Raw genomic sequence first — 27,846 nt, 5'->3', positions numbered from 1 at the left:
ATTTATTCACCATCAAGAACCTAATGAAGGATCAAATTCTATATTTGGTACTTAAGATAGATGAATAAAAGAATGAAGGCAGTTACTGAAAACATGGCAAGATTCTTCTAGCAAAGTAAGATTATACTAATTGTTTCCACTTCTTTTGTTCCTTCTGCTTGAACAGTTTTTACTAGATTGGTTCAAGAAATATTCCTTGAAGGCTCCACAATGGATTTGTAGTTTACTTCAGCTAGGAGCCAGTACTAGGTAGAGAAAACTGTTGTCTTACTATTTTAAAGTTAATTTTAAATAACCGGTAGAAAATAAAAATAGATCAATGGAATCTTGCATGGTAATCAGAAAATGCTAAAAAGGAAAAAAAGTGAATGTTTTACAACTCTGATTATTGATCCAGAGATGAAGAAAAAAAAAATCAATGAACTGATGTATTGCCTTGACTTGTAAACGTAGGCTCATTTAGTCCTAGCAATGCCAATTATTAAATAGCTCCAAGGATTCCTAAAAACTGCTAACAGAAGAGTGATACAAGAATTACACCAATATATGCTGACATGTGCGGTCCAAAGGAATAAACACTGTTACTTATTGTAAAATAAGTTACAAGATCCTTCTAGCCTTAACAGCATTAAAAAGTTCTGCTTCTCATCTCCCCAGCCCTCTCCAGTTCTGCTATAACATTTTATGGCATTTTGAATTGAATCCATTATGCTATACTGGAATGCTGAACAGCAATATTTTAATGCGATAAGCCAATTCAAATGATCAACAATAGGAATAAAGATCAGTCTTTTCCATAGACTACTAAAAACATCATCATCTTATTTTGAGTCTTCAGCTATTAAAAGCATTCACACAATAAATCAAAGAGAATGTGCACAGAAAAACAACACACAAAATTTAACAAACAAGGAACACACAAATTATCAATGAAAGTGAATGTACAGCTTGACTATATTAGAAGGCTTTTATATGCTGTAATGCAAACTTGCCTTACAGAGATACAGTTTTACACTCAGTTTGGATTTAATTAGCACAAGACAAGAGATTGTTAGAGCCTAAAAGGATATTAGCAGCAACACCATAGAAACTAAAACCATTTCTAACTATCCAAGGAAATATGACAAAAGTACTGCTTTGACTCAAGGCTGGAAGAATATTAAAAAATTTAAATCCAAGAGTTCCCCTTCACCTGTATGAAAAAAACAAACATGCTTTTCAGGACAGCCCTATAATAATTAAATTAATACAGTATATTTTATAAAGATATAAATGCCTTTCTTAATATATATACTGTCCATCACAGAGAATTTAAGAGATTAAAGACATTGTGCAAACAGCATACCTTATAAAAATCATTTCACTGAGTTCTAAACAAATAAATAAGAGAAAGGCTCCTGTTTCAATTTCCTGAACAGAATTGCAATGCATCATAAAAAGTAATCACTTAACCAGAGAATTTAACAAACATTAACACCTTTGCAAATCTACAGAGAATGTTCATCATAAATCCTCATTTCATTAACTAACAAATGTTGACATTTCACTTTTTCATTAAGTTATATCAGGTCTGAATACCAAACCGCTTTAATTTAAATTCTGACATCGGCCTATTTTTTATGACAGCAACAAACTCCAGTTGGAAATATATCTCATCAACAATCTATTTCGCCAATTTGTCCAATTATTCCACAATGTGGGACCAGGTGTTTTGATTTAGCCAGAATGCTCTAATAACCCATCCTCTGATAATGGGTACATTTAGTCTTATTGGTATCTAAAAATAAAAGGAAGTCAATCACAATAGATTAACTTGTTAAATTAGAACCAAGATACACCAAAATAACATAACATGCATCAGATGAAGTGAGCTGTAGCTCACGAAAGCTTATGCTCAAATAAATTGGTTAGTCTCTAAGGTGCCACAAGTACTCCTTTTCTTTTTGCGAATACAGACTAACACGGCTGCTACTCTGAAACCTGTCAAAATAACATGTTTTTACATAGCAACATTTAGTATATAATGAAGAGCACCAAACTGGAAAGTCCCGAGACCATCACCGACTACTGGACCATTTCCTGTCATACGGTGAGTATTGGCTGGCTACAGATGCAGCAAAATAAAAATAGAAAATGTATGCACAAACCTTCCATGCTGAAGTTTATGCTATAGTCATGACTATGCTAAAAAAATTCTAGCACTTCTGTCATTTTAGAAAAGACAAGTGTGATACTACAGAATTAATAAGAAAAATAACTGAAAGAACACTAATTTATTAGAGCATAAGCTTTTGTGAGCTACAGCTCACTTCATCGGATGCATTTGGTGGAAAAAAAATTTTTTTTTTCCACCAAATGCATCCGATGAAGTGAGCTGTAGCTCGCGAAAGCTTATGCTCTAATAAATTTGTTAGTCTCTAAGGTGCCACAAGTACTCCTTTTCTTTTTGCGAATACAGACTAACACGGCTGCTACTCTGAAACCTGAAAGAACACTGTTACTGATTTCAGAATTCTGATGCTGTGGTTATGTATAGGTCAAAATATACTTTTATAGATATTCCTTTAACCTTTTTTGTTGCGTTTTCTACATATTAAATCCTTTTAAATAAAATTTTTACATCTCTGAGTTTAACACAGAAAGCCAGACTAGCCACATTCTTCATCCTTAAACTGAATAATGCCTCCCTCTACCTAACTTCATTTTCTTACTTCCTATGAAATAAAAGAGAAAGGAAGTTGCCATTTCCTCTACCACTTTTGTTGTTTAGTTACTGACAAGCAAATCTCCCTTGTTCCTCAATTGCCCTGTAGCACCTCAGGGCATTCAAAATACATTATTTTGTCTGGAAGCAGTGGTGCTGGAACTAGGGGTGCTGCCATACCCCCTGGCTTGAAGTAGTAATAACAAACACGTAATACATAGTTTCCATCATTGGCACCCCCACTATAAAAATTGTTCCAGCACCCCTGACTGCAATGTCTTTTCCTCAGAGTCAGCTCTAAACCAACATCCCCAGCATAGCAACAACAGTGTGTGCTGGAGATGCACTCTTTTGCAGGAGACATAATTCAACACCCTGCTCACCACTTGTGCTCATTATATAACCCATAGTACTTTATGCAGGGTGTTCGCCCCTGGACTAGGATGTAGGGGCTGACAAACTTTTTAGACTGAGGGCCGCATCAGGTTTCCAAAATTGTATGGAGGGCCGGTTAGAGGCAGCTGTGCCTCCCCAAACAGCCAGGCATGGCCCGGCCTCTGCCCCCATCTGACACCTCCCCCCACTTCTCAACCCCGATGGCCCCCCCCTGCAACTCCTGCCCCATCCAACACCCCTTCTCCTGACTGCCCCTGGACCGCCTGCCCCTAACTGCCCCGTGCTGCCCCATCCAACCCCCCCTCTCCTTCATGACTGCCCCCCAAGATCCCAACTCCATCCAACCACCCCTTCTCCCTGTCCCCTGACCGCTCCCAAAACCCCCACTCCTGACTGCTCCTGCTGCCCCATCCAACCCCTCCCTCTCAGGAATTCTTGACTGCCCCCCCGGGACCCCTGCCCCATCCACCCCCCCATTCCCTGTCCCCTGACTGCCTCCCGCCACCCCATCCAACCCCTCCTCTCCTTCCTGACTGCCCCCCTGGAATCCCTGCCCCCATTCAACCCCGCCGTTCCCTGCCCTCTGACCACCTCGACCCTTATCCACATCCCCTGCCCCTGTTCAATCCCTGAACTCCACTGCCCTCTATCCAACCCCCCCTGCTCCCTTACCACATTGCCTGGAGCACTAGCTACAGCTGCGCTGCTCAGAGCACCAGGACAGGCAGCCGCACCGCCCAGCCATGTGCTGCGCAGCACAAGGCACCGGGTCAGGCCGAGGCTCTGCAGCTGTGCTGCCCCAGGAGCTCGGAGCCCCGCCGTCCAGAGCACTGCGCCGGCGACACAGTGAGCTGAGGCTGCGTGGGAGGAGGAACAGCAGGGGAGGGGCTGGAGGCTAGCCTCCCGGGCCAGGAGCTCAGGGGCCAGGCAGAACAGGCCCACGGGCCGTAGTTTGCCCACCTCTGTCCTAGTCAGATTTTCATTTGGCTACGTTATTCTTCCCATCTTGCCCTTAACTGTTATTTAGTGTTGTTTGATTGATATTAAAAGAGCCGCTGCCTTCCACCCTGAAATTGCTGTACTTATCCTGGTGTATAGCTTGTAAAGCACTTTGGGATCATTTGGTATGAAATGTTCTATATAAATATAAATGTAACATATTAATAAACTGATTATAGAAAACAGATGTAGCCATCCAGGGACGTGCTAAGAATGACAGTAGGGTTAATCATAAAAAACCCTACAGATGCATGTGAGTTCATGTTCTATTTCAGGAGTGTTCATTTCGTAAAACAGTACATATTTTTCTTCTATTCCAGCGATGGATAATTTCACTCATCCACCAATACCCACACAATGTTATTTTCACTGCAAAGTCAAGAACTCATATTAACAGCAAAAGCGAACAGAATTGCACTGCTAGTTCTAAGTAAAGATTCAATATTTTAAAATGAATTTTCCAGTCACTGTACTGAGCATATTTAATGATCCCACCCTTTTCAAGATATTAGCTGCATGCTGGCATAATGATGCAGAAGACCAACAGACTTTCACCTCCAAGACCCTACACCAACCTCAAGCCAGACCAAAATCATTCAGATGAGGTGCTACAATAGTTTAAAATTAATCTCTCTCATTCAGATATAAAAAGTAGAAAAAAAGTCACTCTTTCGATTATTGTTTGTTCCACTTATAAATGTGTATAAGGAATATTCACAAACACATTTTTCCTTTAGAACTCAATTTCCGCTGCTCTTCCCTCACATACTTATTGCTCCATTTAAAGCTCAAGAGAGGAGGATAAAGTGCTTTGTGAAGAAATAAATGTGTATTGATGATGAAAACACAAAATTAAAATCTGCCTGTTAATTCACTTCTATATGTCCAAAAAGGATAATTTTTTTTCTCAAAGCATGCATGGTTGTTAAACGTAACTTTCCTAACTGGAAAGTATTTCTTCATCGAGTCTCAAAGAAGAAAATACGTTTTTCACTTTTGGAAATACGGTTCTAATTTAATCAAACAAATCACAAGAAAAATTATTGGGTGACTCACCTTATTATGCATGCCACAAAATTGGACACACAGTTTACTATACTCAGATTTTCATACTACAGAGAATCTCAAGCCTACGCCAACATGTACTCTAACTCCCACTTGCCAAAGGCTCTTTGTGAAGCTGAGGGCAGTAAGAGAAAAAGAATGGTTATTTAACCATTTAACCAGTAAATGTGGGTATTCAAAATGTTCTGGCCACAGGGATCCCACTCTAGGTGCACATGTGCCCCATGCATTCCAGATCAAAGCCTTTGGCCAGCAGCATCCATTGGGGCCACATCTGCATATCCTCTCACCCCTACTCCTCTGCACCCAAGGGCATTAAGTGTAGAGCAAGCCCAACTGTCCTTCAGTTCCTTTGCCAATACAGTATCCTGGGGGTTCTCAAACTTCATTGCACCCCAACCCCCTTCAACAAAAATTATTACACAACCCAGAGGGGAGGGAGAGGAGACAAAGCCTGAGTACACCCAAGCCCCACCACATCCGGGGAAGAACCGGGGGCAGAAAAGCCAAAGCCCGAGCCCTACCACTCAGGGCAGTAAGGCTCAGGCTTAGGCTTCAGCCCTGGATGGTGGGGCTCTGGCTTCAGCTTTGGCCCCAGGCTCCAGCAAGTCTAACGTCACCTGTGGCAACCCCATTAAAACAGGGTCGCGATCCACTTTGGGGTCCTGACCCACAGTTTGAGAACCACTGCGGTATCCCAAAGCTAAAAGGCTCTTCAGTGGCAAGGAAGTAGGGCAGGTCATGGGATCCATCTTACATTAACTGTGGTATTTTAAGGTAAGTTACCATTCTTTGTATATTTGTTCACATGGACCCCTCTCTAACTTACTGGCCAACAGTTCTCTCTCTAAGGAGGTGGGTGCCAGGAGTCCTATTTAAATACGAATTGCAGGACCTCCCTACCAAACTGGGCACCAGATCTAGTGGCTGCAACCCTCAAATAGAGCTGAATAAAAAGTATTCACTAGATCCAAGTGGCTGCCCTGCAAATTTCTAATATAGGAATGTTCCTCAAGCATGCCAAAGAGGGTGGTTGGGCCCTAATAGAGTATGCTTTAATATGAGACTGTAAAAGTTAATTTATTTAGTTCAGAGGTGATCTTAATGCAATCTGAAACCCATGTCAGGAGTCTCTGAGTTGGATTAGCCTGCCCTCTAGACCTGTCACTAAATGCTATTAATAGCCTAGGTGACTTATGGAAAAGCTTTGTTCTGTTGAACAAATAGCAGAGTAGAGGATTACCATCAAGACACTGAGCGTGTGAAGTTTTGTTTCTAGAGATCAAATGGGGCTTGGAGAAAAACTCTGGAAAATATATATATTGATTCAAATGACACCACTTTAGGTAAGAATTTAGGATGGTGAGGTCTCAGACAGACACCTTGTTTTTGTGAAAATAGCATAGGGAGGGCCTGCCCTTAACACTTGAATCACTCACCCTTTGAGCAGAGATAACAAAAATGCTTCCTTGATAAAGAGGTGGTAAAAGGAGCATGATGATAAAGATTCAAAAGGAGGAGATCTGTTAGGGCCAGGAGTACAATATTTAGGTTCCCAGGAGGGGAAAGGTCCCTCCTTCGGGGGAAGATACATGGATCAGACCTTTAAAGAACTTAGATATAATTGAATGTGGAAATATGTAATCCTTGAAACGGAGGGCAACAGGCAGATATCCTGGCTACACAAACCCTACCCAAGCTAAATTAAAGTCCTAAATGTTTCAATGATAATAGATAATCCAGAACAACATGAATAAATGTCGCTAAGGGTTAAAGGTCATGTTGTGCAGCCCAGAGCAAAAATAGCGGAAAAAGCATTTAGAATGCCCATCACTTGAGGACACTGCCAGCTCACCAGAAGGGCAGGACTTGAAGAATGGTTACTTTGCCTCAGCCACGAGATCGATGCCACTGTATCAATGATCCTAGGGATTTTCTATTTTATTTTTATTTTTTGTCAGCAGGCTAAATTAAAAAAAACGTTAAGTACTAAACTAACTAAACTCTGACAGAAGGAAGCAGGTGGGCTAAATTCTGTCTTGCTGCCATGACTGGTAAGAAGGATTCCATCTTACATGCATGGGGGACATGCACATCTAGAGTGGGATCCATGTGGACAAATATTTGAAGAACAATTATTTTTATTACTCCCAAAGTTTTCAAAGAAAATACAGGATTTGTTGGTAAGAGGAGGCAGTGAAAAAGGTAAATCATCATACAGAGGAAAAGTAATATTCTTTGCCTTCCCTTCTACTGCCTCAGTACAAAGATGGTAGTCTAGATTCTCTGGTGTGTCTAACTGCCAGTGAGTGTATCCTGATTCTCTGCCTCACCTCACCTCAGCCCCTCTTGGATAAAGCAAGCTCAGGACTGCTCTAATATGCAGCACCTGGCTTTGTGCATTGCTATTCTGTACCCATGAAAGTTCACAAACTCAGGGGCTGGGGTAAGGTAATATATGAGCCTCTAATAAATGAGCCTCTGCTAGCTTTACACTCACTGAGGACTTCCCCATGTTATGGAATCCTCCAGCTGAGTGTTTGCAATCAGTCTCCACTCCGTTTGTGCTGTCAGGTGGTGAAAAGGGAGCACAGTGGAGCAAAGAAATTGCTGAAGAGCCTAAATCAGTCAAAATAAATAAGGAGAGAATGGGGAGAGAATGTAAATTAGTACCTACCTGTAAATAACAGGGAGAAAACATATCTCTGTATAGTAGATACTGTTAAGCAAGTAGAGGGACACAGCAATGTCCGATAGGTAAATTTAGCTGCCTGTATATTGCAACAAAACTATCACCCACTTGGGTAATTTTTCCACATTCTGTCCATATATGTAGATTCTATTTCAGAGAAATAATTGAAATGCAGAAATGATAAGATAGGAAAAATTCTATTGCCCAGAACAAACCAGATCTCATTGCAACATGGAAGTTGAAGGGACTTCTCAATTACAATAATCTGGGTTTCCACTAACATTATTAAAATAGAAATAATTAAATCTTACAACTTTAGCATTTAGCAAGCACCTCTTAAAACTTGGTTAGACCAACAAAATACTTTCAAAGACTTCATGCAATTGTGTACAATTCTATTGCTTTTACAAAGATTCTAGCTCTGCTAAATTAAAATATAGAAAGAGTTCTGCAGATAGGTGCAGATTTACTTTTTAGTTCATAACAACTCAGAAGCAATTTTTAACAAAAGCTCACAAGGAGCAGAATACTTAGGGATCAAATAATAATTCTATTGTATAGAAAAACAATTTTTTTAAATAATAGAAATAATGATAGGACTTGATAATCTTCTTCCTGACTTTTCTAGTGCTGACAAGAGGGTGAGAGGAGTAATCGTCCCAGACTACAAAGGAACAGTTTGTTTTTTCTAAAATTAGTATAATAGAAAATTATTATTAAAAATATTACATATAAATTGTATATAAAAATGTTTGCTGATACGACATCAAATATAAAGAAATTCAGAATGAAAACAGTATACAGGATATAAAACATGATAAACTCTAAATTAGATTTTAAAAAACATAAGGTGTTCCCCAGGGGTATGTGAATGGTCAGTCAGAAACTAGATTATCTTGTTCTAAACAAGTATAAAACAAGCAACTTCAGTTTCTAGTAATCGGTTTCTCAATCTTTATGAATACAAACACAACAGGCAACTCCTGAATCCCTACCATGCTGTTAAACCCAACATTTTATAATCCATATAGGCATACTGAAATAATTTTCAATAACATACAATTAATTTAATAATCAAATGGCATTATAAGAACGTGATTATACTTTAATTTAAAAAACAGTTTAAAGCAAGCCTTGAGTATTTTTCAAAAGCAATTTAGTGTACAGTTCATGAGCCCAAAATATGATCTACTTTTTTCCCTTGCATCTCTGTGAGAAATCCATATTATTCTTTTGTAAGGTTTTTTTCCTCTTCCCAAAGCAAATATTTCATTTGCTTCATTGGTATTTCTTTTTACAAAAAAACAAAACAAAACAATGTCAACAGCACAGCAGTTGTGACATGCTCTATATAATAAACTGGTGTATATGCACAACGAAGGACAAGGAATTGGTAAGTATTAAAAAGACTACTATACAAATTTTAAATTTCAGCCATTTAGAGAATTCACAAACAACAAAAATTGTTGACTATATAATTTTAAACAATACAAGTTGTTGGAAACTTAGTTCTTTGTAGTTTAAGAAGTCTAAAAAAGTCTTTGTAGTCTAAAAAGTACACAGCACAAAAGAGAAATTTCTAGCCGGAGTTTTAATACTATCACACAAGAAAAATGATGAAACAAAATTACAATTTTTACTGAAACCCTAAACTCATTGGCATATAGCCCATTCTACACAACAGACTAATCATGCTAGCAACAATTGTTACTAACATGGTTCTCTGCTCAGTATAAAGAAAGATTATTTTTTTCTTGAAAGCCACATCATAAAGGTGTTATTTAACAGTAGTATCTGTTCCAACAACATGAAAATATGTTTTAGGTAAACCAGTGAAGGAAGCCAGGCTACCAAAATTGACCATTAGCATGGTTTCAACCTACTATGAACAGAGCCTCACAAGTAAGCTGCCTCTCCATCATGCCGAGGTATTCTAGTTTATAAGATTTATTATTCTAAGATACCTGCTAACAGGACAACAGCCACAATGTCTTGTCAGAAGGAAGAGTGAAGATTAGACAAATTAAGCTCTGAAATAAGATGTACACACCTCATTTTAACTGGACAGCGTTTCCTGCAATATTCAGTGATCAAACTAAAGTAACTAGTTAAAAAAATTATTAAAACTTGTAACTGAGGGCCTGATCCTGCAATCCTCAGTTAGGCAAAACTATTGATTTCAATGGGACTTCAGCGCAAGTAAGGACCACAAGGTCTGGTCCTTAGGAATGTTTGACAATAAATACATAAGTTGCCCCTGCTGCCTGTAGCTGGCAATTCTAGGCATAACGAATCTGCATGTTCGTTTTCACAGCTTTTTCAAACCATCCATATGCTGTGTAACCTTTTATATACCCTTCTGTACTAGCACAGTTGCTCATCAATAAGTTCATAATGCTGACTACTCCATATGAAACAGGCATGGAAAATTCTTTCTGGAATAATTTTAAGGGGTCCTAACTCAATACTGGATTTAGTCAAGTGCATGCAAGTAGCATTCCAAGTGCCATTCCAGAACCAAGGCTAAGAGCTAAAGCTAGAGTTATGATGAAAAATGTAACTCATAAATAACCAATACTTTGTGATTTTCTCATCCTTACCTGCTGAGCTAAGCAGAACACTGAAGTCAGTTCCCCTCTGAGATTCTCCACTTTCATTTTGTGCCTCTTTCTCAGCATCTTCACCTTCGTAACGGTTCCAGTTGGAGACTATCTTTCTTTTTGTATAACCTCTCAGTTCATCCTTTTTTTCTTCTTGAGATTCAGCATCATCATCATCATCTGCCTGTGACATTTAAATGATGATATAAATAAGTAAGATTCATCCAGCATTTAGCTTTTATACAAACATCTTCTGGATCCTCCAACCAAAATATTAAAGCCTGTACACACAAATAGGAAGTGGCAGATCTAATTTTGGGTCATGGGATCATGGAAGCGGTCAAAAGCCACTGCAATATACCATGTTGCCAATAACAGGAAATGTTTATATATACACGCTCCACTATTTTGTATGAGCTTTAGGTAAATTATCTTTTCCCTCTTCTTAATCCCAAAGCATCAAATAAAAACTCTAAAACAAGTTTAGGGAACTTCCTTTTTTTTTGGTGATGTGGTGCCAGATCTGCATTGCTAGGAGCTAGTGCACAGCTATGATTTCAATAAAATAAAGATCCAAAATCCACCTGCCACGCTAATTGAGGAGAAGCCACCTGACCAATTCCTCTAGATTGAATGGTTTGCTATGGGCAAGCAAACGTTTTGGACTGAAATACCCAATACATAATCCAATTTAATCCCCACTATTTAAAGATAAGGAGACACATTTTAACAGTAAACCATGCTTGGGCATGCTTTAGTAAGGAATTATTGCATTTTTTGGTTGGCTGATGGCCCTTGGCCAAATACACCCAACACACCAAATACGAATTGCCTTTACTATTGTTGCTTATCACTTTGATAAAAGCATCTTCCAAAATTCAGACAAAGCAGACCCACCTAAGGCAACTCTGGCACCATAATTAGGTACCATATTCAGAGCTGTCTGTACCATTTGTTCCTGTCAAGCCATGATCAAAATACGACCCTATGCTTCTTACTCCAGCCATTCCAGTTTTCAGAAAACTAGCATGGATTTAATTTCAGCTGAAATGCGGAGATAACTCCAAATGAGATTCTATTTTTCAGGGTCTTTTTCCATCAGCTACATTAAATACTAAAGCTCAAATAAAGCAGGGCACTGAAGTTAAAATTTCATTTTGAGCTTTAATAAACTACAAAATTATCATAGCGTTAATGGGAGTTGTGCAGCCTAATTCTCTAGGTGCAAGGCTGAAAATTTACCTTTAAATGAATAAACTTTAAAAAAAAAATAAATTTAGACCATTTGCAATTCCAATATAGTGCTTCACAGAAGAAAATAATACATATAATAATATACACAAATAATATATTGGAATGGTCTAAAAAAGGTTCTGTCACTAATTACGTTTACAAATTCAACCTTCAGATTACTTAAACGTATATTTTTATCTTCAAAACTACTACTGATTTTATAAAATACATATATTTTTAAATATTCCTTTTTCTGCATAGTAAAGCTTTAGAGACTAAATTTGCTTACTATTTCTACATGGTGGCTATTTTTCTCCATTAGTACAAAGAAAAGGAGTACTTGTGGCACCTTAGAGACTAACAAATTTATTAGAGCATAAGCTTTCGTGAGCTACAGCTCACTTCATCGGATGCATTTGGGGAAAAAACAGAGGAGAGATTTATATACACACACAGAGAACATGAAACAATGGGTTTATCATACACACTGTAAGGAGAGTGATCACTTAAGATAAGCCATCACCAGCAGCGGGGGGGGGGGGGGGGGGAGGAAAACCTTTCATGGTGACAAGCAAGGTAGGCTATTTCCAGCAGTTAACAAGAATATCAGAATACAGACTAACAGGGCTGCTACTCTGAAAAGAATATCAGAGGAACAGTGGGGGGTGGGGTGGGGGGGGGGAGAAATACCATGGGGAAATAGTTTTACTTTGTGTAATGACTCATCCATTCCCAGTCTCTATTCAAGCCTAAGTTAATTGTATCCAGTTTGCAAATTAATTCCAATTCAGCAGTCTCTCGTTGGAGTCTGTTTTTGAAGCTTTTTTGTTGAAGGATAGCCACTCTTAGGTCTGTAATCGAGTGACCAGAGAGATTGAAGTGTTCTCCAACTGGTTTTTGAATGTTATAATTCTTGACGTATGATTTGTGTCCATTCATTCTTTTACGTAGAGACTGTCCACTTTGGCAACTGTACATGGCAGAGGGGCATTGCTGGCACATGATGGCATATATCATATTGGTAGATGCGCAGGTGAACGAGCCTCTGATAGTGTGGCTGATGTGATTAGGCCCTATGATGGTATCCCCTGAATAGATATGTGGACAGAGTTGGCAACGGGCTTTGTTGCAAGGATAGGTTCCTGGGTTAGTGGTTCTGTTGTGTGGTGTGTGGTTGCTGGTGAGTATTTGCTTCAGATTGGGGGGCTGTCTGTAAGCAAGGACTGGTCTGTCTCCCAAGATCTGTGAGAGATGGCTCGTCCTTCAGGATAGGTTGTAGATCCTTGATGATGCGTTGGAGAGGTTTTAGTTGGGGGCTGAAGGTGATGGCTAGTGGCGTTCTGTTATTTTCTTTATTGGGCCTGTCCTGTAGTAGGTGACTTCTGGGTACTCTTCTGGCTCTGGCAATCTGTTTCTTCACTTCAGCAGGTGGGTATTGTAGTTGTAGGAGTGGCTATCCTTCAATAAAAAAAGCTTCAAAAACAGACTCCAACGAGAGACTGCTGAATTGGAATTAATTTGCAAACTGGATACAATTAACTTAGGCTTGAATAGAGACTGGGAATGGATGAGTCATTACACAAAGTAAAACTATTTCCCCATGGTATTTCTCCCCCCCCCCACCCCACCCCACACTGTTCCTCTGATATTCTTGTTAACTGCTGGAATTAGCCTACCTTGCTTGTCACCATGAAAGGTTTTTCTCCTTTCCCCACCCTGCTGCTGGTGATGGCTTATCTTAAGTGATCACTCTCCTTACATTGTGTATGATACACACACACACACACACACACACACACACACACACACACACAAACCCATTGTTTCATGTTCTGTGTGTGTGTGTGTGTGTAAATCTCCCCTCTGTTTTTTCCACCAAATGCATCCGATGAAGTGAGCTGTAGCTCACGAAAGCTTACGCTCAAATAAATTTTAGTCTAAGGTGCCACAAGTACTCCTTTTCTTTTTGCGAATACAGACTAACACGGCTGCTACTCTGAAACCGTCCATTAGTACAGTAATTACCTAAGACATACATCCGTAAATATAAACCTCTTTCTTTCCATTTCACACTTTGTTCTCATCTACCTATTCAGAGTGACTTTTTTGCTACCTTTGGAATCATAACATTGAAATGAGAGATTATTTTTACTTTGGTAGCAAGAAGACATCAGTATTAAATGTGTCCCCTAAATATACCACAATATCCAATAATCATACAAGTTAAAACAAAAATCTAAGAACTACCTTAAAAAGTCAACTTTTAAATAATGTAACTTTAAGTAAGCAAACAAAAAATTTTATCTTTACACTTTTTTTTAAAGCAATATCTCCAAATAGCTGCAACTTTAAAGGGTCACCATCAGCTTGACATCTAGTCAGTTTGAAAAAATGAATTTAAAGTAGTTTCAATACCACATCTCCCCCCACCCCCAAGTCTCCAGTCAATTTCATGGGATATTTTTTAGTTACATTTCCCCTTTTTTTTTTTTTTTAATTCTCTCTCATTTACTGTGTTAAAGACACATACAAAAATGGGAAAAACTAAATAAATGTACAAAGTTATCAAATGTAAATGTAACAAAAACAAAAAACAAAATATTTCTCTAATCTCAGTAGAAGCAAGTTTGTGTGTTAATTTAACAAAAATAGGAAGTAAAATTCAGACAGAAGAGTGATTTTTTTTTAGTTTACAGTGTTCCTTTAACTTGTTAAAAAATATTATCATGAATACGTAGCTTGTCAATGATGTTGGTCTTCAACCAAGAATGCTACTATTTATCCCCAAGACAGATATGGGGTTGTGTATACAAACACTTTGTAGCAAGCTGGGATGTAAATCTACCTGATAGTAGGTTGCACGACACTAAATGCGTTTTAATCCACTCCTGTTTCAAAGCAGGAGTCTTTCTAGGGCTATGTCTACACTGGCAATTGGACAAAACTTTTGTCTTTCAGAGGTGTTAACCTTCCCCTCCCCCCGAAAGACAAACGTTTTGCCGCAACAAGCACCAGTGTGAACAGCAGGTTGTTGGCAGGAGCACTCTCCTGCCAGCAACACAAATGCCGCTCGTTGGGGGTGGAAGTTTTTTGTTGGCAGGAGAGCCGACAAACAGCGGCTATACTGCACCTTTTAGCGGCATGCTGTAGCGACACAACCCTGTCGCTAAAAGCTGTGTGGTGTAGACAGCCTGAGGAAGCCGCTGCGACTTTTGCAGCTGGGATTGGGTGAGGAATGGTATGAAAAAGACTAGTCACACAATCCCAGGAGATAAAGCAGAAAATTAGTCTATTCTCTACAGGCAGTGGTTATGGCAGATGAACGAAAAACAAAACTACATCCTGCCCCTTTAAGGACTAAGCCATGTCAAGAAAGCTCTCCAAAGGTCCGTACATGGGGGATAAAAATGAGCCAGGTTTGCCATCAACTGCACAAGAACTTGTGCTATTTCAGAGCCCCCTTGCCCAAGAGCATCTTTCACTTCCTCTCAGACCCCATCATCCTGCTCCCTTTTGGAAGAGATTAGTGTCACTGATTCCCCATCTTTGATCCCAATCTTCCCCTTTGCAAATCCCTATGAAAGGACCAGGCAGCTGTGGACAATTTGTAGCAAAGCAGGATAACTCTTCCCACATTTTCCAGGGTACAGACACCCCTTCACACACAGATTTTGCACAATGAGTTGGAAAGGTATGGCAGCTGAAAGGAAAGCAAAAATAGTACCAGACATTTGGTTCAGCCACTTTCTTACAGACAAGTTGATGCTGATACTTATGCTTCAAGGATGAGGGCCCTAAAATGAATGGAATACGGTTTTCAACTGGATAATTCTCTGGAATCAGCACTCTCCTCTTGACTGGAGCCTAAGTATTGAGTTTTGGCTCTAACCATGAGCTAAAAGGAATGGAGAAAATGTAACAGCAATCCATAACATCCTGCCTGTACTCAACCACTCACTAAGGGGAGGGTACATAATCCTGGCACACTTGGCGTGCACACATACACTCACACTCAAACACTGTGAATTCAAGGCTTTTTAATACAACTCTAAAAATTATTCCATTTGGAAGATCTCTCTTTCTTTACATTATTTTAAATAGTTGTATCTGATAACCAAGAGAAGTTGTCATTGTCCCTCTTAAAATCCTCTTTATATTATCCCACTGAGAAAAGACTGAAGCATTTTTTCCCGTCTTTCTAGGTACTTATATGTTCCCCGCTCTTCCATTGTGGCTTGAGTATATTTCCATTTTCTCTTTCTCTGGACATTTCTGTTCTTCCTCCCTATTATATTGCTGATATTAATTTACTTTGTCCTTCTCTTCCTTTTTTTATACCTTATAGTACTTTTTCCTCATTTTCTTTTCCAACTTTTGCAATATACAAGTACTGTAACTCATTTTATGCTTTTCTTTTTCCGACTTCCCTCTACCTGCCTTCAGTACTATCCCTATATACTCATCTCATGTATCATCATCATCTTTCCCTATTTCGTGTAATTATCACCTCTTTAAAACTCCTTGCAACCACATTCATCATATGCTACTTTTTTCCTTGACACTGCAATTGCTCTGTACTGTACTTTAAATATTATGCCCATCAGAAAGTTTCAGGTTTCCTTAATCCTTTTCCCTTTATTTTGTCCAGTTATAAGGCATTGTTAGTATGTCTGAATTTTCCAGTGGTAACAATTCTATCCATCCACAAACATGCATAGATTGCATGACGTAATTAGCCATATAGTTACCCAGGCAAAAGGTTCACAAACTGGATTCCTATTGAATATTATGTATATAGTGCTGTGCTAATAAACTTTACACTTATTTATAGAAAGTGATTCAAAATAGGTGAAATTTGCTACACAAAGAACACGTTGCCCCATAGAACTTACAATATAAAAACGTCTCAATAATACAAATACAATATATTGTTGTCTCACTGTTCCCTTGTACTTCCCCGTCTATCTGTATCCATCTGATGTCTCTTATCTTATACTTCAACTGTAATATCTTTGGGCAGAGGCCAAATTTCTTTTCTGTATTTCAGCAGTGCCTAGCACAATAGGGTCCTGGGTCCATGACTAGGGCTCCTAGGCACTATGATAATACTAACAATAATAAAACACTAACACGGAAAGTGACTTATGATCTTAATACTTGTAATGTTTCATGGAATAAAATGGGCATTCAGAAGCTTTTATGAAGGAAGCCAAGTAGGGAGGTTGATTTGTATTAATTGAGTGGCTGCTCTAAGCATGAATAGAAACACAAGAGGTACATTAATAGCACAGCAACTTAAATTCCTCTTGGGAAGCCATAAAAGCTTTTAATTTAGTGCGCCAAATTCATTACTGGCTTATTGATAGTGAGATGAATGGGGTTGCATCAGGACGATTTGCCCCCAAATAAGTAACACAGCCTCAAAAAAAATCCATTTTCACAAGGATGTTCATTAAAAGGTATTTTTTCCCTTAAATCCAGAAATGTACAAGAGAGTCCTCCAATAACTTAATTTTCTCAATCACAAATGGAGTCAGATAGATAGATTTGTACACACACACACACACACACACACACACACACACTTCTTAAATAAGCACTTACTGGGGCACTAGATGCTTCATAGTATTGCTCACTGGATAGAGTTTTTCACCTATAGGTGAGCAGTTTGAATCTGGCACAGCTCAGCAAGGATTAAAAACCGTTCCTAATTTATGGAAGTTTGGTGGCCCCTCTATTAGGAGGGGAGTTTGCTAATTCTTAGTTCCAGCTCAACGATCAGAAATTCACCACCACAATTCACACTAATTGGAAAACTCAGCAGAGAAGCCAAGAACTGTATAGGCCATGGAGAATGAACTATCCCTGATCCCCCTAAAGAAAGTCATCTCTCGCCACAGTCAGGGTTAAGCACACTGCAGGGTATCGTGTGAGAGACACTTGCTTGGATGTTGTCCTGAAGATAAAGAGGACTTCATTTTCCAGACTTGTCAGTCCAATAGTTTTCACCAACACTAAATCAAACATGATTTTATATCAAGTCAAAGTTTGTGATTGTTAAAATAATTTGCAAATGTGTAAACTCACTCATTAAATAAATGTGTATAAATTGTCACATGGAACTGCACTGACTTGGCTGCTATGTTACTTCCAAACTGACATTGTAATTTGTGAAAGCAGAGTATGCTTTTCTTGCAAATATTCAGAAACAAATGTAAATATAAAATGACAGCCTTAATCTTGTTAGAAACAACAGGTTTGAATAAATCTTTCCAAAATGAGTGCATTGAAACAAGGGGTTTTGCATTTCAGTCAGATTAGTGATCGTTGCTATGCGCTGAACATATTCGTGCAAGATCAATTTTAAAATACTTGTTGTAACCAAATGTTGTATTATACGTTTAAAAATAAATCAATCAACAAAAGTATGCTGGAGAGACGTCCAGCTGCTGTCAAATGCCTGCTGCTGTCAAAGCTGCAATTCTTAAATGGGAATAAAAATATATTCTGAGATGTGTTGGAAAATACACTATTAGACAGGATTTTGTGTCATCTTGTTTCATAGCCTAATTGTCTATATTTTATTTTGTTCCTTTATTTTAATATTTTTAAAAAACTACACTGACAGTTTCAACAATAATCTAAAAAGTTTATATTTATAGAGACTTCCAAAATGTCAAGGAAGCAAAATAAATTGTTAGCGTATATAGTTAAGATCAAAGGTAAAATAAACCCAGACTGACCATTTTCTAAGGAGATTCCCCTCTCTTTATTATTATTATTTTGGATTCTGCTAATCTCTGCAAGCCAGTGGACCCCCCCCCCAAAAATCTCTCCTTCACAATCATATTTAAAGGAAAATATGTGCAAGAATATGAGGTTAATCTTTGATGCAACCTACTAAATGTGATTATACTGTAAAAAGCAATAATGACATTTGTTTTATAAACCCAAATCATATATTAAATAGCACCATAGCTTTTGCAACTATCTTATTGATGGAATGAAAGTATGACAAAATTTCTAAATTTTTTTTTAATCAAAGTACATGGAATCAGTACATGGAATCCAAGATACATTTATGTCTGACAGCATGCAAATCCTTACCCACACAAGTAATTTCATTGACTTTAATGAAACTACTCAAGTGAGTAAAGCTTTGTATGCTTTTGTGTTGTAGATCTAAACTTCAGACAGGTCTCCTCTTATTCTAGCCAAAAGATATTTACATCTAGATTTAAAGCCACCAAAAACTCTGTACCCCATTAAGTTTACCTAACCACAAAACTGAACTAATCCTTCACAAAACCCAATTAAGTCAAAGATCTGGAAGAGAATTCAAGGCTTTAATGTATATGAAAAATACTTCAGATATATTCAGTTATATAAGAAGATTCCAGAATTGTCACGCTGTGTGTCACTCTGAAGCCTAAAATATCTGTTCAGTCAGAGTGAAGCAATTGAAACAGCTACAAGCATGGTTAAGAGTTTTTTGTGTTCAAGGTATCTATCACCAGTCACATCAGTCATCACTGGGATTCTCCATCTGTTACCATCCAATTTTTGAGTGCTCAGACATTTGACTTTACATATTACACCCATGCAGTGTATAGCTACAGGAAGGCATGTATCTGTGCCATTCCAAGAGTCCTAGACCATTGTGATATCAGAGATAACAACTAATCAATACCCTTACAACAATTTCATTGGATGTATGAGTAAAACATCACAGATGGCAAGATTACTTGACCCTTGCTTGCTTTTGACAATTAGACAATTGCTTGGAAAATTAAAAAAAAAAAACACTCTGGAAATCTCCCATTTTGTTATGGATTTAAAATAGGATTATAATTCTGAGACCTACATTCCATCTAACTATCAATATGGCAGCTTCCTATCCAATTATTTTAAAATAGTATTTAACATTACTTTTTTAAACTACTGCTGAGTTTTCTTCTAAATTTAGAGAACATTTATATCTTTTAAACAATTTTAATTTGTATAAATACATGAAAATTAAGAAACTAGTTTTCTATATCAGTTTCAAAATGAAAAAGATCAGATAGTTACTAACCTGACTTTGCCTTTTACTAATATAAAGGTAAAAAAAAGTCCACAATATTTCAAATAGTACATTTTCCTTACATCCGTAGACACAGCCTATACGCAAGTGTGGCAAAATCTGTCTCAATCTACCACCCATCATGGCACTACAATAAAGGTATCTGGAAATCTTGGAGATCCCTTAAGTGGATGATTATGACACATTCACCTTTCCCTCTGAAGCACCCGGCATTGGCCACTGTCAGAAGACAGCATACAGGGCTAGATGGACCATTGGTCTGACCCAGTATGGCCATTCTTATGTTCTTAATAGGCAATCCTATCTGCCTGTTTCACTCTGACTGAGCCAGGGTCCAAAACTTAATGAGAATATTTGGAGACAACTCAGATTGTATTTAGATATTTCAAGATAAGAAGCTTTTATTTTTATTTGTACTTTAATGTGACAGCCTGAATTTATCCAGCTTGATAAGTTTTCTTCTTTTTCTAAAAAATAAGACTGACATATAATAAGGCCTTTGAATGTGACTGAAAATCTAAAATCGACTCTCACGAGATCACATGATATGAAATAGCCAGATGTCACTCTATAGTTCAACCACTCAACTATTTACAACAGGTTCTGATTCCTGATGTTCCAATAAACATTAATATTGTATTTATTCCACTTAATGAAGAGGAAAACACTTGACTTTCTTAATTCATTGTAGTGCTTATGGGCTTTGAAAGCCAGTTTTGTTTTCTGCCTTCCATTCACAAAGGATTGTAGGTTTCTTGGCTTAGTATTGTTACTCCCATGCCATATGATACTTGCAGACAAGGTAGAGCCTCTGAACATTATAGCCTTCAATGCATTCTCAGTTTAAAACATTTGTCACTGTGCTTTTTTCAGTCCTGGTTTTCATTTACTTCTTAGTCACTGATAATTGTAAAATATATCATCTTATGTCAGTCACTTCCTTTTTGACAGCTGTTTTCAAAAGTTTTAATACTTGAGAATGAAGGTTTTAGTTCACAAAGGAAAATTCTTCTACCTTGAATTTAAACTAATATCCAACTGTCTCTTTTTCAGTCAAAAGAAATTATAAGGCTAATCACATATAAAATAACACACAAAAACTTCAGTTGGTGACAATTAAAGTTGCATCAGAACACACTCCATGAACTCAAACCCTTAAAAGCATGGGTATAAAAAGTTAAGGGAAATTGTCTTGCATTCCTTCCCACTTTCACATTGCCTACAACACATTCCAACACTATAAGGTTTTCACTTCACTATAAGGTTTTCACTATTAAACACCAAAAAGCAATATATACCCCCAACTTCATCAAAATCATACTCTAGTGCAAAACCTTAACAGTAACCTCTGATGCTCCCGTTATCAGCAGACTGGCACATCTGACTATATTAAACATTTGGGAAGTTATTCTACATTAACATTGCTGATGTCACCATTTGGCACTACAGTGTGAGATTGATGTAGTTGGGGGTACATACTGTTTTTTGCTATTTTCTTGAGGAGTGAAAGGCTCCTGGAGTGTTGGAATATGTTATCAAGCACATTGTAAGCGATGTGAAAGTGGCCAAAAAATTGCAGGAAATTTTTTATTTCCATGCTTTCAAGATTTTGAGTTGGTGAGGTGTGTCTTGTTCTATATAGTCTGTCATAGGTACTCCTATAGCCCTCTCCACTCTAGTTATCACTTCACCACCCGCATAATTAATGTATTTCCTCTCACAACATATCTGTGAGATAGGGAAGTACTATTATCCCTATTTTGCAGATAGGGAACAGAGGAAGACAGCAATTCAGTGACTTGTCCAAAAAACAAAGGATGTCTATGGCAGAGCAGAATACAGTCTCCAGATTTGCAGTTCACAACCTTAACCACAAGGCCACTGAACCTTAACTATCATGAAATGAAGTCTGCGTGTGTTTATTTCCTAGCTTTTGTTATACAGGGATAGTGTACTTTGGGGGCAGGTCCCCAGAGTGAAGGAGAAAAGAGGAAGAAATAAGAAATGCGAAACAAAAAGTGCAAGTATGTGTGTTATGGGTGTTTTGCAGCATTGCTCAAATAGGGCAGAGTTACGGTTGCATGGATGTTTTCCTGTATTTTGGTTTTTCGTGCCATAATTAACAGATAATAGTTCTTAAATTACAAATATCAAAGGGGATGTTTCTAGTGAGGTTACGTGGGGATCAGTTCTAGGCCAAAGACACTATGCAATATTTCTATCAGTGATCTAGAAGTAAAAATAAAACAATGGCACATAAAATCTGCAGATGACAAAAAGACTGATGGATTGATAAATAGTGAGGACAGTGTAAGTCATACAGAGTGAACTGGATTGCTTGATGAGCTGGACTCATGTAAATAAACTGCACTTTGATACAGCTAGGTGCAAGCTCAGACAACTAGAGTTAAGGTTGCCCATGACAGCTCGTGTCCTTCCAGAATGTCTAGTTCAGTAGACCTCCAATTTCTGAAAGCCAGGAAATACACAGAGTTCATGTAAACACCCATGAAACCTTAATTCTGCACCTCTGGAGCTGGCAAGAGCTATAGGGATTTATCTGCATGCAGTCCAGTTGCATTCAGTGTTTTAGGTGGTGCAACTGTACTGAGTAGTGGAGGCAGTATGTGAGCCAGTTTGGTAGAGGTGTGTTTGTGATACGAGATTCAGGACTGTGTCACCCGTGTGTGATCAAAGGAAAGAGGTGCACGTGCACCCTGAAGTTCCAGTCTATATCATTTCAATACAGAATTGTGCAGGTTGCGTCAATAGCTGGACACTGACAATATATATATATAATCATGCAGTTTTTAGAGCACTGGAAAGAGACAAGTTCTAAACTTTAACTCTACGAGATCTGGCAGCCTGATTTAATGTCATCCCATAACTAAAGACTGTATTTTAATGCATACCCACAAGGAGGCAGACTTGTCATTGAACACACTACCTTATTTCCGGCATTTTCTCACTTTCAAGAGCTTAACTTTGCAACCTAAATACATTTCTATTCACGCAACATTTTGTATGTAATTTCCTAAGGAGGTGGAGATTTTTTGTTTTGTTTTTTGTTAAACAATAAAAACAAATTCCATGATGTTCAACTGTAATAAATCCCATCCATTCCTTATCATGAAACACCATCAAAACCTTCAGCAATGCAACACAGTCTTCTACCACTTGAGCTACAGGACTATCTACATTATCTGGCAGCACAAACACACTCAGGCCTGATCTATGCTACAAGTTAGGTCAACGTACGCCACCTTGAGTTGGCCTAGTTGTACACGTCTACACGTAAAATTTCTCTTACTGATGCAAGTGCCCCGTTATACAGACATAGTAACACCACCTCCCAAAGCTACATTGTGCTATGGTCAATATACATAGGACAATGCAGCACAAGTGTGGACATTGCATTATCTATGTCAACCCTAACAGCCCTCCAGCTGATGTCCTTCACTACCTAACACTTACTGCTCTAGTTACAACTGTTAACTCCCCTGCCTAGGGGGCGCACAGACTGGAATACACACACACACACACACACACACACACACACACACCCCTTTAAAATCCCTGCAAATTTTTAAATGCCTTTTCCTGATTGTCCAGCTGAGCAAGCACACCTAGAAGCTCTCCACTGTTATGTGCAACTGCCCAGCTGACCATGCTGACGACACGCTTTAGACACACTCCTGCCTGGAGTAGACAGGAGATATTGGATCTCTTGGGCTTGTGGGGAAGAAAAGAGGCTGTGCAAGCACAGCTCTGAACCAGCCATAGAAATGTCAACATCTACAAGCAGATTGCTTGGCGGATGCAGGGGAAGGGCTACATCAGGGACTAGCAGCAGTGCTGTTTGAAAACCAGGGAACTGCGGCAAGCATATCAGAAGGCCAAGAACTCTTCAGGTGCCGAGCTGCAGACCTGTCACTTTTACAAAAAGCTGCATTCCACACTTGGTGGAGACTCTACCACAATTCCGCACACCCACCGAGGATACCTCCATGGAGCCTGAGTCACAGGCCCCTGCTATGAACAGTGAGGAGGAGGAGGACAACCATGAGGTAGAGGAAGAGTATTGGGGACAGGCAACCAGAAGGTGCAACTGTGCCACAAGTTTTGATTCCACCACAGTCCAGCTAGTCCCTGAAGTTGAGCACAGGCAAGCGTGAAGCAGGGGAAGGAACCTCGGGTAAGCGTGTAAATAAAATTCCCATTACAGTTATTATTCCCCCAACTTATCAGGGCACAGCTATTGAATTTTCATTAAATTTACTTATACTAAAAAAGGTAGATACAACAACGAGCAATAGAGTTATCTACTTCTCATTCCTCTCTATAGTTAGACCGGCAGAGAGGGGGTGTACAGAGCAGTTTGTCTGTAAACACAGGGATGTCCCTTGAATCCTTCTAAAAGATCTTGATGACACTTCCATTGAGATAAAACTGTAATCTGCTCCCAAAGGCTTCTAGGGATTGCAGACTTATTTCTTCCTCCATGGTCTGACAGTTTCCCACACCATTGGACAGGAACTTCAGCAGGCGCCTTTGCATTAAACAGGCTAGCAGTGTACAGGCCCGAGCAACTTCAGGACATCAGCAGCAGCTGTGCTCTTTCTGCCTTTGTTACCTGCAGGAGTGAGGTATCAGCTAAAACCACCACCACCTGTAGAAAATGGTGCCAGTATTCAGTGTCATTGCCCTATACTCTTAGTTTCATGCAGCTGAGCAATTCCCTCCTCGTTTCCCTCACCCCAGCGAGTCATATTCACCATGCCTGGTGCTATTAGTGGTGCCATAAACAAGCAATCCGAAGCAGAAATGGTAATAAGCAGGTCTTGTTTAACACTTCTGGGGAACAAGGGAAGGGAGGATTTCTGAATCTTAAGTTTCGCTTTCTGTACATACTATACTGACAATGGTACCCGTGTGTGTTTTAATCTGTAGCTGCAGCCATTGCAGCCTTAAGGGGTATCCCCTCCACACCAGCGGAATGACTGACACAGATAAGGAGGGGGGAAAAAAAAAAGGGAGGCCATGAGAGGACATATCCTGCAAGCTAGTGCTGCATCAGACCTTGAACAGAGAGCCTGGAGGGTGTGGACTGTATTGGGAAGGAAAGAGTGTAGAGGAGAAAGGCCCAGGAACAGAAGAGAAAGATGCACTGAGATATAATGGAGCTTCTCCATCAACAAACTAAGATCGTGCAGACTCTTGTGGACCTCCAGATGCAACAAGCCTGGGCTTGATTGCCATTGCAGATAGTGGAGAACTATGCCAGCACTTTTACCCCTACCACTGCACTCTGGGGAAAGCATGGACAACCACAGCTTAATATATACCAGGGTGGATCTGATTTATATCAAATTAGTGATTTAAATCATGATTTTAAATCACTAGTCAGGAAGACTTGATTTAATCATGGATTTCTACATAAAAGTGCATTCTTGGGTGTTATAACCTTAATACATATTCTTTACAACTCAAGAGATAGATGCAGGTTTCATTTTTAGAAGGTACACACTATACATTTTTAAAGTGATTTATTTTGAAAAAAAACTCTTCAGATTAGTTTTACAGCTATAATCAGAAAATGAATGATTGTTTATTTCATTTACCAAAGGTAATTGAAGCAGATATTTATGAAATCATTGGGAGGTGAACTATCATTAATATTTGGAGGATTTTCTTGCCATGCTGTATTAGGAGGATATCACCACCAGACAGACATTTAAATTGTTTATTTAACTAAAACAACAACTTTATGTATTCTGGATTTTTTTCTTCAAAAGCAAACAATATTTTAACAAAACAAGCATATGAATTTTTGAATTTAGTTAAACATTCAAGCTTTTAAAAATCAGATTTGTTTGTTAAAATTGTTTTTAACTAAAATAGTAAAATGAATTTTAAGAAAAATTAAAATAGACTATGTCAGCCAGGTCAACATGAGAAACTTAAAATATTGGCTTCTGCAGCCAACTCAGTCATCTTCACCTTCATTTTCTTGTTTGTTCATAACCTGGAAAAGAAAAACAAGCTTTCCTGCTTTTTTAGGTCACAAATGATTTCTCAATTTGGAATGAATTAGTCCAAAGGAAGAAAATATTCTTTCTAAACCAGCAGAAGCAGCTACTGCTGTTAAAAGTGAAATCATCACTTCAACAGTCTCTGAATCGAAGTGCTTAAGTGACGCCCACCAGTTCATTGGTGTGACTTTCTTTAAAACAACATCAGCAAATATATTTCTTGAATGGTTCACCCTTAGCTCTGAAGATTATTACAGCTGGCATTATGGAGGGATGATTGCAGGATGTCCATGACATAACTGCTGAAGAAGAGGAGGAGTTGGCTAAGGTTTGACCCTGGTATCGAGTATTGACAATATTTGCAAAAACTGAGCGGGAGATAGTGCTTGTTCCATTTGGTTTTTTTAATGCTTGTAATTAAACTCTGTCATTGCATATTTCTCTTTTTAAGATCTCACTCAGTTCCTTCCAAATTTCACCGGCATCAACAATAAAACAGCTATTTCCCTTCATTTTGTTTAAGGCTACAGAAATAGGCTTTAGGGTACTCAGCATGTGTTCAACATTTCTCTTAAGCCCAATGTTGAGAACTTCGGCTGTGACGGTGCCATCTATTTTTTCACAATTTTGTTCACGAACTGTCATCAGATTAAACCAATTCTTGATCTAGTGCTCAAAACAGTCCACTACCGAGTTTCATCGCACGTCTTGTGGGAGAGTTAGCTTGGTTTCTCCCACTTTTTTCAGAGCAGCTGCTGCGAAGTGGTTGTTATGGAAGTATTTTGCAACTCCAACAACATTAGCCTTTACTTCTGGAACACTGAAGTCTTTGGCTAGGAGGTGCATCAAATGAGCACTGCAACCGTATGTTATTAGCTTGGGACCCTCTTCTATATTTCTTCTCATCTTGGATACATCTGCAGCATTGTCTAGACATCTGAATTTTTTTCCCCCCCACAGTTTGTTATAGCTTTTACTGCTACTTCTTGTAAGTATTCTGCTGTGTGTGCATTTCCTAATGTATCAGTTGTTTCTGTAAGGAAGATATTCCCTTCTTCCGTTGTCACGCAAGCACATACAACAGGAACATTGTGGACATTGCTCCACCCATCAAGACTCAGGTTAATAATTTTACCCTCGAGACCTTTTGCATGCTGCTCAATTTCTCTTTCATGCACTTCATCCAGCTTTTTGCCTGCGACATGTGCTCTGTTGAGTGGACTGTATCCTGGTCTTAATGACTGAACGATGTTAATGAAGTGTGGGTTCTCAATCATACAGAAAGCGTTTGTTGCATAAACGAACCGGGCAATTTTTTCATCAATTACCTCTTTTTTTGTAATCTGCTGGTTCTTATCACAAACTTATCTATGGTTGTTTCTGGATGATGGAGTTTGTTTTTTTTCTTTTTGCACAGGTGATATAGTGTGGCTATGTGACATACATGATGCGACTGAAACACTATCATTGGGAGATAGCTCTGAAACTCTAGAAAGTGATGTATTTGCAAATACAGACTAACACGGCTGCTACTCTGAAACCTAGAAAATGATGGTGATCTTAAAGGTGGATAGTCTTCAGAATCCTGTATGTTGAGGATGGATTCTCCTAAACAAAATAAGTCAATGAAGTTATATTATTACCACCATACTGCTTATTTAGTATTACTCACTGCATTTACCGACACTCAGTACTACTTTAAAAGGTGAAGTTGTAAAAGGAAGATCTGCCTATTTCAGCTATTTATTTTTTATCACAACAATCTAAAATGATAGTACCATAGAGTAACAACTATATTTTTTGCTCAAAAATGAGAATTCAAGAATAGCCCAGAAGGAAGACAGGCAGTCCTTAAGAAAGAAGTACGAAATAAAAAAAAAGTTTACCAACCTGAAGATCCTGCATGTTCAGACATGTCCTTTCATCATTTCAGGAGGAAGCTGCATTGATAAGAAACACTTCTCATGATGTTGTTTTATTCGGGCAGCCAGGCCTTGCATTTCTTTGTTTCACGGTTTGCATTTTGCACGCATGTCTGTCTT

At 38.6% G+C, this 27,846-nt stretch overlaps 2 protein-coding genes and 1 long non-coding RNA gene across 3 annotated transcripts in view; 1 reads left to right on the top strand and 2 right to left on the bottom strand.

The window, feature by feature from the left end:
* The window catches only part of CHRM5 (cholinergic receptor muscarinic 5), a 79,305-nt gene that overhangs the window by 20,646 nt on the left and 30,813 nt on the right, over positions 1–27,846 (top strand). The gene's annotated exons all lie outside the window — the stretch shown is intronic.
* AVEN (apoptosis and caspase activation inhibitor) overlaps positions 1–27,846 on the bottom strand; it is a 172,877-nt gene that overhangs the window by 125,123 nt on the left and 19,908 nt on the right. Inside the window, exon 2 of the mRNA XM_038405166.2 lies at positions 10,457–10,640. Coding sequence (XP_038261094.1) covers positions 10,457–10,640 — 184 coding nt within the window. The remainder of the gene's footprint in view (positions 1–10,456; positions 10,641–27,846) is intronic.
* Positions 27,218–27,593, bottom strand: LOC122460550. Its single transcript, XR_006281918.1, has 2 exons — positions 27,346–27,593; positions 27,218–27,292 (listed from the first exon to the last, which is right to left on the bottom strand). It is a non-coding gene; the product is annotated as an uncharacterized LOC122460550 (long non-coding RNA).

Source organism: Dermochelys coriacea, chromosome 6 (genome assembly GCF_009764565.3).
Source record: "Dermochelys coriacea isolate rDerCor1 chromosome 6, rDerCor1.pri.v4, whole genome shotgun sequence".
NCBI classification, from domain to species: domain Eukaryota; kingdom Metazoa; phylum Chordata; order Testudines; family Dermochelyidae; genus Dermochelys; species Dermochelys coriacea.
The sequence above is the reverse complement of the archived record's forward strand: the minus strand, read 5'-3'. Positions and strand labels throughout refer to the sequence as shown.